Raw genomic sequence first — 13,119 nt, forward strand, 5'->3', positions numbered from 1 at the left:
CGCGCCTTCAATGAACGGCATATTTCAAAACTTTGTCCACCTATAAGCCGCCCCGTGTTATAAGCCGCATCTAACTGCGCTAAAGGGAATGTCAAAAAAACAGTCAGATAGGTCAGTCAAACTTTAATAATATATTAAAAACCAGCGTGATGTGGGCGCGCATGGAGTCGTATATCAACATGGACGGAGCTGCGTGAAAAAAGCCACCCGGCCTCTTCGCGTAAACTTCCCTTAACCACTCGCTCATCTTTTCTTCATCCATCCATCCCTTCGAGTTAGCTTTTATGATGACGCCGGCTGGAAAGGTCTCTTTTGGCAAGGTCTTCCTTTTGAATATCACCATGGGTGGAAGTTTCTGGCCATTAGCATGGCAAGCTAGAACCACAGTGAAGGATGACTTCTCATTCCCTGTGGTGCGAATATTCACCGTACGTGCTCCCGTTGTATCCACAGTGCGGTTCACAGGAATATCAAAAGTCAGTGGAACCTCGTCCATGTTGATAATGTTCTCTGGCCGGATCTTTTTTTCAGCTATCTTGTTTTTACAATATGCACGGAAAGTAGCCAGCTTTTCTTGAAAGTCTTTAGGCAGTTGCTGTGAAATAGTAGTCCGTGTGCGGATGGAGAGATTGCGTCTTTTCATGAACCGGAAACCTGTCGCTTAGTAGGAGCCATTTTGTGGTCTTTACAGATGTAAACACACAAAGGAAATGAAACGTAATATCCGCGCGCTTTTTCTTCTTCTACGGGGGCGGGTGGTTGCTTACAGTAGAAGAAGAAGCGCTTCCTCTTCTATGGGGGCGGGTGCTTACCTTGGCGGTTGCTTGCCGTAGAAGAAGCGCTTCCGCTTCTACGGGGAAAAAAGATGGCGGCTGTTTACCGTAGTTGCGAGACCTAAACTTTATGAAAATGAATCTTAATATTAATCCATATATAAAGCACACCGGGTTATAAGCCGCACTGTCAGCTTTTGAGTAAATTTGTGGTTTTTAGGTGCGGCTAATAGTGCGGAAAATACGGTATTGACGCTTACATAGGTCTGGTGATAATGTTCCCCTTTAATTGTTCCGTTTGTTAATCGTAAGATTGGAAATAAAAGTTAAAAATTAGGGATGTCCGATAATGGCTTTTTTGCCGATATCCGATATTCCGATATTGTCCAACTTTTAATTACAGATACCGATATCAACCGATATATATAGTCGTGGAATTAACACATTATTATGCCTAATTTGGACAACCAGTTATGTTGAAGATAAGGTCCTTTTTTTTTAAATTAATAAAATAAATTAAGATAAATAAATTAAAAACATTTTCTTGAATAAAAAAGAAAGTAAAACAATACAAAACAGTTACATAGAAACTAGTAATTAATGAAAATGAGTCAAATTAACTGTTAAAGGTTAGTACTATTAGTGGAGCAGCAGCACGCACAATCATGTGTGCTTACGAATATGGCGTCACATTAGTGCCAAAAATCCGAGCGCATAAAAACTGTTATCGCGCGCTGATTATCCACTTCGTGCGCGCTCGCGACACCCTTTTGCGCACGCGCGGTGCCTTTCTGTGTGCGCGCCGTCTCGGTCTGTGCGCTCTCTGTGTACTCCTGGCATCTCTCCTCGCGCTGTCATGTTTCTTTTTGGCACTTTGGGGGCGGGTATGCTTAGACGGCCCCTCCTTTCTGATTGGCTCCGAGCATTTTTCATATGACCAATCATTCTCCAGCGTAGCAACGTTGTAGCCATCTTACCTCAGACATCTAGCCTCAATCATTACATTGATGTCAATGGTACATGTACTAATTACATTACCATAACTTGCTCGATTTTCGACCAATTTACAAACGGTTTGCCTTGTTACAAATCTCATTACATGTAGATATGACATAGGATGCTGTACCTGTTGAAATTACCTCTTTCGCTTTAAAAAAAAAAAAGACTTAATTGTGCAACATAGTTGTGTAGGGTCAGTGTTAGTCAGTTCTCTGATTATTTTAAACTGTTTCAGAATACATTATTAAAAGCTATTTTTAACATTTTAAAAACAAAATTCAAAGATTATTTCATTAATTTTATGGCTGAATCAAAAGAAATTCCATAAATTAGAAAACAAATGTTCAAGAAGAAGTGAAAATATAAAATAATGTTATTGCTGGTGGACCAGTTCTGGCTGAAAGATGTGATTATGGTGTTTGTTGTCTTATTATTTATTTGGGTCACATTTTGTATTACCCTGTATTGTGTTTATGTGGTATGAAATAACCTTCATCAGCGCGCGACATTTTTTTATCCACTTCTTCCTCCGTAAATCTTGATACATATTGACGATGACCCGCCCTGCTATACTTCTGATTGGCTCTGAGCATTTTTCAGCATTTTTCGCCTGACCAATCAGAAAGAAGGGGCCGTCTAAGCATACCCGCCCCCAAAGTGCCAAAAAGAAACATGACAGCGCGAGGAGAGATGCCAGGAGTACACAGAGAGCGCACAGACCGAGACGGCGCGCGTGCAAAAAGGCACCACGCGCGCGCAAAAGGGTGTCGCGCGCGCGCACGAAATGGGGGATCAGCGCGCGATAACAGTTTTTATGCGCTCGGATTTTTGGCACTAATGTGACGCCATACTGTATCCCTTGCAGACTGTATTGATATATATTGATATATAATGTAGGAACCACAATATTAATAACAAAAAGAAACAACCCTTTTGTGTGAATGAGTGTAAATGGGGGAGGGAGGTTTTTTGGGTTGGTGCACTAATTGTAAGTGTATCTTGTGTTTTTTATGTTGATTTAATTAAAAAAAAAAACCGATACCGATAATAAAAAAAAAACATATCGATAATTCCGATATTACATTTTAAAGCATTTATCGGCCATCTCTATTAAAAATAGCATCGGACTTTGTGATTTCTTCTGGGGGCTGCAATATATTATATTACTTTAATTTGTTTTCAAGTAAAAAAAACACTTATTTTCAAAGTGTGGCGGTAATCAAAATGCTGATGCGGTGCGCCACATTCAATTACATTAAGGGGAAACCCTGGTTATGAAAGAGTGCTTTATGTTGGTTGAGCGATATAGACAATGTACGATATACTTTTGTCCGACGATAGTTGTAAGTGACAAGAGAACAAATACTTCCTCAATGCACTGCAGAGCTAGCTAGTGACTAACGTCTTTTCAATGTTTTAGCTATTTCTAAATCACCAATGCTTAATAAAAAACAAAAAATACAAGTTGACATGTTCCAAAGTAAAACAAGTGTCAGAGCGCGGTGAGCGTTGCTTGCGCGTGACCCCAAGGATGCAGAGAACGGTAGCGGAATGCAAGTAATAAAAACTATTTATTACTTACAAGGAAGCGTGGAACCACAAAACAGCACACGACGCATCGGTCTTGAAAGGAAGAGCACGAATGATCCAACACTCAAGGAGGGACCTAGTTGGGACAAAATAGGACTAATTAAACAAGGAACAGGTGTGCTGACAGGACATGGAACAGCAAGTAAAGGTGCTGCAAAACACAGGGACCGAAAAGGAAACACTGACAAAACAAGAGCGACAGGACAGGAAGTGATTGTAAACACAGGAAAACCCAAACATAACCAAACTGTCAGTAGCACTTCTGACAACAAGATTTTCTTAAATCAAAGTCATGCATTGTAGAAGGTCAAACATTTGACGAAATACTGTAGATTTGACACTAACAATGGGTATTGAACTGAGGCTGTATTATGCTTGCGCTTTTAATTATTGATGATGATATTGATTTTTTTTACTGTATCCAAGTGGTTAAAGACTTGTTTGGTTTTTTAAAAAAACGAACCACAAAACTCAAAATTGCGCTCTAGCGCCCCCTAGGAAAAAAAAAAACTAGACTGCCTGTAACTCCCACTGGGAAGGTCGGAGAGACATGAAACAAAAACCTCTATGTAGGTCTGACTTACACCTACCTTTCATAATTGTACATCCTCGGGCAAAAATCAACAGGAAGTTGGCAATTCCCCCTTCAAGACAAAAAAGTACTAAAAACAGTAACTTTTGCCTCTTTGAGCTGTATTTTGACCCCCTTAACATGCTTCACAACTCACCAAACTGAACGCACACATCAGGACTGGCAAAAATTGCGATCTAAAAAAAAAAAACCTAACCCCAAATCTCAAAATTGCGCTCTAGCGCAATTTTTTAATAAAACGCAAAAAAAACTGCTCCTCGGAAGAAAAAAATGACAAAACTGCCTGTAACTCCCACTGGGAAGGTCAAAGAGACATGAAACAAAAACCTCTCCGTAGGTCTCACTTAGACCTACATTTCATAAATTAACAACCCCTAGCAAAAATCAACAGGAATTTTGCTATTCCCCCTTCAAAACAATTTTTTTGTAAAAACCGGTCACCTTCCTTCAAAAACTATCTCCTCTGAGCGCGTTTGTCGTTTCGGCTTCAAACTAACACAGGAGAGAGATTGAACCCTTGTGTATAAAACTACAGAAGCGTATTTTTCTAACTGCTCCGGTTTTGATTTTATGAGCCTTCAAAGAACCCCTGCGCTGATGCTGCTGCTATGACAAGTAGGAATGACAATAATCCAGCAGTGACTGGAGGGTAGGGCAGGCATAAATAGCAGCTGGCTGATTGACACCAGGTGTGGCCAGGTACCAATCAGCCACAGCTGAGGGGACACAGCACTCAGGGAGACAAACAGGAAACATAACAACTGAACAGTTGGAAATTCTTACCTGCCCGTTTTTGTTTTGTTCAGAGTCAGCACAGGTAGAGAAGCCCACAGCGACTCATGCAACGCAGTCTTCATCCTCTGGCTCAGGAAGCTTAAACCAATCGTCAGGCACTCCGGGATCATCAGCATCTACGGTCCCGGTCTCCCCGGTCCTGCAGTCCCCCGCCCCTCCACTTCTCCAAGACCCCACATTGTTACGCCAGCTTCTTCCAGCACTTCAAACAGCGCTGCAGCTCAACAATGCGAGTGTGGACATGGCAAAAATCAATGAAGGTTTGTGTGTTTTCTATTTCTGTTACATTATTAAGGATGGGTACTGAAATTCTGTTCAATGATGAAACCAGCGGTTCTAACCAGACTGAAAATAGTACCGAGCAATGCTCGTTTTGGTGCTAAATGAATGCAACAAGTGCTTTAAGGTGATATTGTCCAACAACGTCTCTTAAGTAATGTGGAGTCCTGACACAGTGTGATTCTATTTTTAAACTGTATTGTCGACATGCCAAAAGCAGCCCTCAGTTTTAACACAGCACACATTTCGCCGTCGCTCTCCACACCAATAAACTCTGCACTAGTCACTGGGAGGTCCATTCATGGAACCCATACCCATGAATGCCCCGCACTCCTTAGTGTTTGGTTCATAGACGAATATTGCTTTTAAAGGTGACTTTGAGTGTTTTCCTTCCCGTAGTTCTGACAGCTGCCGTCACACAAGCTTCGTTACAGTCGATGCTTCATAAAATCCTCACTGCTGGACCATCAGCTTTCAATATTACTACTATTCTGTCTCAAGCTGCTCAACTCTCCAGCCAAGGTAATGATAACCTAACAACTTTGTCGTAAGGTTTGGATTATTGTGCTTGGTGATTATACGGTCTTGTATTTGTTTTGTCATTAGTTGCTCAGCAGTCGAACCAGTCGCCAATGTCGTTAACGTCAGATGCCTCGTCGCCCAGGTCCTACGTTTCTCCCCGGATCAGCACACCACAAACGAATGCTGGTCCCCTCAAACCCCTACTCGGCACACAGACGGCCATCTCACTGTCAAAGGTAGAGACTTATTTAACAAAGCTGTTTCAGAGTTTGGTAATGCTCGTGGTAGGGATATGCGCTAAGGCCTAAAATATATATTGCGGAATATATTGCAGCCTCCTGCGATAACGATATACTGTACATCACAATAATTAATTTGCCATATCAACATACTTGCCAAACCTCCCGGGACAAATTTTCTCCCGAAAAACTCCCGAAATTCAGGCGGACCTGAGTGACGTGTTGACAACACACAACAACAGTGTCTACCGTAAAGCAGTTCGTCTGCCGTAAACAGCAATGTTGTGACACTTTTAAACAGGACAATACTGCCATCTACTGTACATGCATATGTGACCCACCCATAATGTGTCACATTTTTGTGTTGATTTATTTATTTTATTTTGTGGTTTGAATTCGTTTTTGGAGCTGTCATTACACATTTATCAGTATTCACATTGATCAGTAGGGGGCAGTCGGTCGTTTCTTCCCAATTGAATGCTATCACCTGCAGACCGGAAGTGTCTTGTCATTCTGATGAGCGCGACCAGTCTGTGAACAATTGAAACGTCCTGTGTGCTTTTTCCTCCTGTATAACAGGTTAGTTTTGGTGAATCAACTCACTGAATAATATCCATGTGATCTTTATAAGTTTAAGTACACATTCTGATGGTGGAGCCTAACTCTAAAGTGTTTGTGAGTTGTAGTTTGTAAATGAACACTGAAATTCAAGTATTTATTTTATTTATATATATATACCGTATTTTCCGCACCATAAGCCGCCCTGGGTTATAAGCCGCGCCTTCAATGAACGGCATATTTCAAAACTTTGTCCACCTATAAGCCGCCCCGTGTTATAAGCCGCATCTAACTGCGCTAAAGGGAATGTCAAAAAAACAGTCAGATAGGTCAGTCAAACTTTAATAATATATTAAAAAACAGCGTTCTAACAACTCTGTTCACTCCCAAAATGTACGGTAATGTGCAAATGTGCAATCAATAAGCATCAATAACTTAATGTTGCTCGAACGTTAATGTCACAACACACAAAATAAACATAACGCTCACTTTCTGAAGTTATTCTTCATTCATAAATCCCTCGAATTCTTCTCCTTCGGTGTCCGAATTAAAAAGTTGGGCGAATACGGGATCCAAAATGGCCGGCTCCGTCTCGTCGCAGTTCTGTGAATCCTGGCTTCCGGAAAGCTCGGACCACAGTTGTGACCGAAATATCCGCCCAGGCCTTTACGATCCACTGGCAGATGTTGGCGTATGTCGTCCGGCGCTGTCTCCCTGTCTTAGTGAAGGTGTGTTTGCCTTCGGTCATCCATTGTTCCCACGCCGTTCGCAGTCGTGCTTTAAATGCCCTGTTGACACCAATATCGAGCGGTTGGAGTTCTTTGGTTAAATATTGCCTAAAGGTTAAATTCTGCGTTATACGCGTGTCGCTTAGTAGGAGCCATTTTGTGGTCTTTACAGATGTAAACACACAAAGGAAATGAAACGTAATACCCGCGCGCTTCTTCTTCTATGGGGGCGGGTGGTTGCTTACAGTAGAAGAAGAAGCGCTTCCTCTTCTATGGGGACGGGTGCTTACCTTGGCGGTTGCTTACCGTAGAAGAAGAAGCGCTTCCTCTTCTACGGGGAAAAAAGATGGCGGCTGTTTACCGTAGTTGCGAGACCTAAACTTTATGAAAATGAATCTTAATATTAATCCATATATAAAGCGCACCGGGTTATAAGCCGCACTCTCAGCTTTTGAGAAAATTTGTGGTTTTAGGTGCGGAAAATACGGTATATATATATATATATATATAGCTAGAATTCACTGAAAGTCAAGTATTTCTTATATATATATATATATATATATATATATATATATATATCTTAACCACGCCCCCCGCCCCACCCCTGACCACGCCCCCACCCCCCGAAATCGGAGGTCTCAAGGTTGGCAAGTATGCATATCAATCATAATAGAACTATTTCAAAATGGTGCACAAAGGCTCCTAACTTAGCTGCTGACGTATGCAGTACCAAAAAGTTTGTCACTTCCGGTTGTATTCTTTTTGTCAAAACTATTAATCTACTTGTTGATTTACTGTTAATAGCTGATTACACTTCTGTTAAAATATAATACAATTTGGGTATGGATCCAATACCAAGTAGTTGCAAGAGCAATATTGGTCATACCAATGCTGATACTCTAACTTAAAATTTTCAAGATCATCGAATAACTACCGTATTTTTCGGACTATAAATTGCTCCGGAGTATACGTTGCACCGGCTGAAAATGCACAATAAAGAAGGAAAAAAACATATATACGTTGCACTGGAGTATAAGTCGCATTTTTGGGGGAAATGTATTTGATAAAAGCCAACACCAAGAATAGGCATTTGAAAGGCAATTTAAAATAAATCAAGAATAGTGAACAACAGGCTGAATAAGTGTACGTTATATGAGGCATAAATAACCAACTGGTATGTTAACGTAACATATTATGGTAAGAGTCATTCAAATAACTATAACATATAGAACATGCTATACGTTTACCAAACAATCTGTCACTCCCGATCGCTAAATCCCATGAAATCTTCCTCCCCGGTGTCGCCTCTGGTATGTCCTTTCTTTCTGCTGCTCGACGATTGCCGTTCTCTGCTGCATATTTCACTACGTCCAGCTTGTAATCTGCAGTATATGATTTCCTTTTCGGTGCCATTTTTGTTCAGTCCTTCTCAGTTTTTATAAGTTACCGCCAATGTTGATGTGATCCATTTTAATAGCTACGGCAGTAGCATATAGCAGTTAGCATACCATGACCCACAATGCACTTCTGCCATGACCCTCCTCCGCCAAATTCTTATTGGTTGACGCGTGTGTGACGATTGCTGCCATTTGCTTCGTCTCTTATGCGAATGAGATAAATAATATTATTTGATATTTTACGCTAATGTGTTAATAATTTCACACATAAGTCGCTCCGGAGTATATGTCCATGTATACCAAACTATGAAAAAAACTGCGACTTATAATCCGAAAAATATGGTAGATCTTTGATCACAATTACTATCAGACAAAGACAACAATGTAATCAATTAAATATTATCATTATTTCTTACTATCAACTATTAAGGTTTTGCCCTTAAGCCCTCGTGTACCAAGGGACTTTTTCTTGACTTTGTAAACATGAACAAAAACGTCAAAAAAAATATTTTGTGATTATTGTATAATCACAAAATATTTTTTTGACCACTATAGTATCCACCATGTATTGATTCTATATTTAGTATGGTTACTATAGATATTTTGATCAATCTGCCCACCTTTGTTGACATTCTTGAGCTTTATCTTAGCAGTTAGCAAATCCTCCTACAGTGTGTAGTGTAACATGTTTAGCTATTCTTTGTCCTTCAGTAATAATGGTACTTGTGAGAAACTTAGACTATTTGCCGACAAAAAGCTTCTGGTCAATTAGCATAATTGACGGAATCAGTTGAGATAAGGCATTTAACGTCTTCATAAGCCCTCCACTCAACTTTCACACATTCTTACAACCATTTTTTTAGGGGTGTAACAAATAATCAATATAAATTAGGAATTAATTTAAACGATGTGAGTGCATCGATAAACGGGTCCCAGGACCAATCCAAATGAAAAAAATTAATCTGTTATTGTCAGAAGTCTGCTCAGCGTAGCGCTCTTTCTGTCAGGCTTGCCCCTGACAGTTTGGTTGTATTTTAGGTTTTCCTCTGTGTGTGTGTGTGTGTGTGTGTAGTATTTCCTGTCAGCGCTCTTGTTTTGGTTCTGTTTCCTGTTTGTCTCCCTGAGTGCTGTGTCCCCACAGCTGTGGCTGATTAGCACCTGGCCACACCTGGTGTCAATCAGCCAGCTGCTATTTATACCTGCCCTACCCTCCAGTCACTGCTGGATTATTGTCATTCCTACTTGTCGATGCCAGTGTAGCTGTAAGCGGTAGCGGTAAGTAGTGATGGGTTGATGAGGCGTCATGAAGCGTTTTGACACATTGCAAAACTGTATTGATACTGTGTGACTAAATACTGACATCTGCTGGACATTAAAAATCCCTACAGGCAACCTATGGACCGACTCAACTGACACTGATTTTATGCCCTAGTACAGGGGTCTCCAACCTTTTTTGAAACCAAAAACTACTTCTTGGGTACTGATTAATGCGAAGGGCTACCAGTTTGATACACACTTAAATAAATAAATATATTGTTATTTGTAAGTTACATGTAAGTGTGATTCAAACAAGAATAGCTAAATAAATAAATGTATATACCGTATTTTCCGCACTATAAGGCGCACCGGATTATTAGCCGCACCTTCTATGAATTACATATTTCATAATTTTGTCCACCAATAAGCCGCCCCGGACTAAAAGCCGCGCCTACGCTGCGCTAAAGTGAATGTCAAAAAAACGCTGCGCTAAAGTGAATGTCAAAAAAACAGTCAGATAGTTCAGTCAAACTTTAATAATATATTGAAAACCAGCGTTCTAACAACTCTGTCCCAAAATGTACGCAAATGTGCAATCACAAACATAGTAAAATTCAAAATGGTGTAGAACAATAGCAACATAATGTTGCTTTAACGTTAATGTCACAACACACAAAATAAACATAGCGCTCACCTTCTGAAGTTATTCTTCATTCGTAAATCCTTCGAATTCTTCGTCTTCGGTGTCCGAATTGAAAAGTTGGGCGAATACGGGATCCAAAATGGCCGGTTCCGTCTCGTAGAAGTCATCGGGAGTCAGTGTCGCTGTTGTTCTGTGAATCCTGCCTTCCGGAAAGCTCGGACCACAGTTGTGACCGAAATATCTGCCCAAGCATTTACGATCCACTGGCAAATGTTGGCGTATGTCGTCCGAGGCTGTCTGCCCGTCTTAGTGAAGGTGTGTTCGCCTTCGGAGCTGTGTGAAAAAAGCCACCCGGCCTCTTCGCGTAAACTTCCCTTAACCACTCGCTCATCTTTTCTTCATCCATCCATCCCTTCGAGTTAGCTTTTATGATGACGCCGGCTGGAAAGGTCTCTTTTGGCAAGGTCTTCCTTTTGAATATCACCATGAGTGGAAGTTAGCATGGCAAGCTAGAACCACAGTGAAGGATGACTTCATTCCCTGTGGTGCGAATATTCACCGTACGTGCTCCCGTTCCACAGTGCGGTTCACAGGAATATCAGTTGCTGTGAAATACGGTAGTAATCCGTGTGCGGATGGAGAGATTGCGTCTTTTTATGAACCGGATCGCTTATTAGGAGCCATTTTGTGGTCTTTACAGATGTAAACAGGAAATGAAACGTACGGTGATATCCGCGCGTTTTTTCTTCTTCTTCCGGGGGCGGGTGAAGCGCTTCCTTTTCTATGGGGGCGGGTGAAGCGCTTCCTGTTCTATGGGGGCGGGTGCTTTCCTTGGCGGTTGCTTGCGTAGAAGAAGAAGCGCTTCCTGTTCTACCGGGAAAAAAGATGGCGGCTGTTTACCGAAGTTGCGAGACCGAAACTTTATGAAAATGAATCGTAATAAAGCGCACCGGGTTATTAGGCGCACTGTCAGCTTTTGAGAAAAATTGTGGTTTTTAGGTGCGCCTTATAGTGCGGAAAATACGGTATATAAAACAAATTGGGTATTTCTGTCTGTCATTCCGTTGTACATTTTTTTTTTCCTTTTACGGAAGGTTTTTTCTAGAGAATAAATGATGAAAAAAACACTTAATTGAACGGTTCAAAAGAGGAGAAAACACGAAAAAAAATCAAATAAAATTTTGAAACATAGTTTATCTTTAATTTCGACTCTTTAAAATTCAAAATTCAACCGACAAAAAGAAGAGAAAAACTAGCTAATTTGAATCTTTTTGAAAAAATTTAAAAAATAATTTATGGAACATCATTAGTAATTTTTCCTGATTAAGATAAATTTTAGAATTTTGATGACATGTTTTAAATTGGTTAAAATCCAATCTGCACTTTGTCAGAATATTTAACAAATTGGACCAAGCTATATTTCTAACAAAGACAAATCAGTATTTCTTCTAGATTTTCCAGAACAAAAATTTTAAAAGAAATTCAAAATACTTTGAAATTAGATTTAAATTTGATTCTACAGATTTTCTAGATTTGCCAGAATAATTTTTTTGAATTTTAATCATAGTAAGTTTGAAGAAATATTTCACAAATATTCTTCGTCGAAAAAACATACGGTAAGCTAAAATATTTATTATTCTTTACAATGAAAAAAAAAAAAATTTACTTGAACATTGATTTAAATTGTCAGGAAAGAAGAGGAAGAAATTTAAAAGGTAAAAAGGTATATGTGTTTAAAAATCCTAAAACATTTTTAAGGTTGTATTTTTTCTCTAAAATTGTATTTCTAAAAGTAATAAGAAGCAAAGTAAAAAAAAAAAAAGAATTTATTTAAACAAGTGAAGACCAAGTCTTTAAAATATTTTCATGGATTTTCAAATTCTATTTGAGTTTTGTCTCTTTTAGAATTAAAAATGTCAAGCAAAGCGAGACCAGCTTGCTAATAAATAAAGGACATTTAAAAAATAGAGGCAGCTCACTGGTAAGTGCTGCTCTTTGAGCTATTTTTAGAACAGGCCAGCGGGCGACTGATCTGGTCCTTACGGGCTACCTGGTGCCCGCGGGCACTGCGTTGGTGACCCCTGCCCTAGTATATACAATAATCTAAACCAAGTCATTGTATTTCATTTAGTATTATTTCATATCTTCATTTAAATAAAAATATATTTTTATCTTTTTTAGATACAGTCAATAAATAATGTGAACATGTATCATAACATGGACATCTAAGAGAATGTGTTGTGGATGATTGTGGACTGGGAATTTTTTTTATTTTATTTTTTTACACATTTTTATAAAAAAAAAAAAAAGTTTTTCCGACGTATTACATTTTAGACGATTTCTCTTCTTAGTTATTATTTCTCGGGCTGTAGAAAAGACCCGCTCACAGGGCACAGAGGAGGCGTCAGTGCGACACAGTTGGCGTATCGGTCACGTGACCAAAACAGCTCATGATCGGTCACGTGACTTTCTAAAAGCGGTACACGCACCGACACAGGGTTTTGCTCTATGAGCTCGACGCATGCGCCGATGCATCGGTGTTGCCGGACCCATCACTAGCGGTAAGCTATTTATTGTAGATGTTTGTAGCTTGCTGTCTTTTTGTTCCTCGTCTTCCAGTTCCTGTTTTCCTGGCATCCTGTTTCTTGTTCCTAGTTCCTGGTTTGTGTTTTTTCTTTAATTTAGCCATTAATTCCAAAGCCTTGTTAAGCCTCTCCGCCATGGACATCTCTGCGAGGTTCGCATTT

At 39.9% G+C, this 13,119-nt stretch overlaps 1 protein-coding gene across 2 annotated transcripts in view; it reads left to right on the forward strand.

Annotated features, from left to right (window-relative positions):
- waca (WW domain containing adaptor with coiled-coil a) overlaps nt 1–13,119 on the forward strand; it is a 78,680-nt gene that overhangs the window by 35,676 nt on the left and 29,885 nt on the right. For both annotated transcript variants that reach the window (XM_061965918.2, XM_061965917.2), the window contains exons 7-9: nt 4,761–5,009; nt 5,428–5,550; nt 5,635–5,786. In XM_061965918.2, coding sequence (XP_061821902.1) covers nt 4,761–5,009; nt 5,428–5,550; nt 5,635–5,786 — 524 coding nt within the window. The remainder of the gene's footprint in view (nt 1–4,760; nt 5,010–5,427; nt 5,551–5,634; nt 5,787–13,119) is intronic.

Source organism: Nerophis lumbriciformis, linkage group LG07, assembly GCF_033978685.3.
Source record: "Nerophis lumbriciformis linkage group LG07, RoL_Nlum_v2.1, whole genome shotgun sequence".
Lineage (NCBI taxonomy): Eukaryota > Metazoa > Chordata > Actinopteri > Syngnathiformes > Syngnathidae > Nerophis > Nerophis lumbriciformis.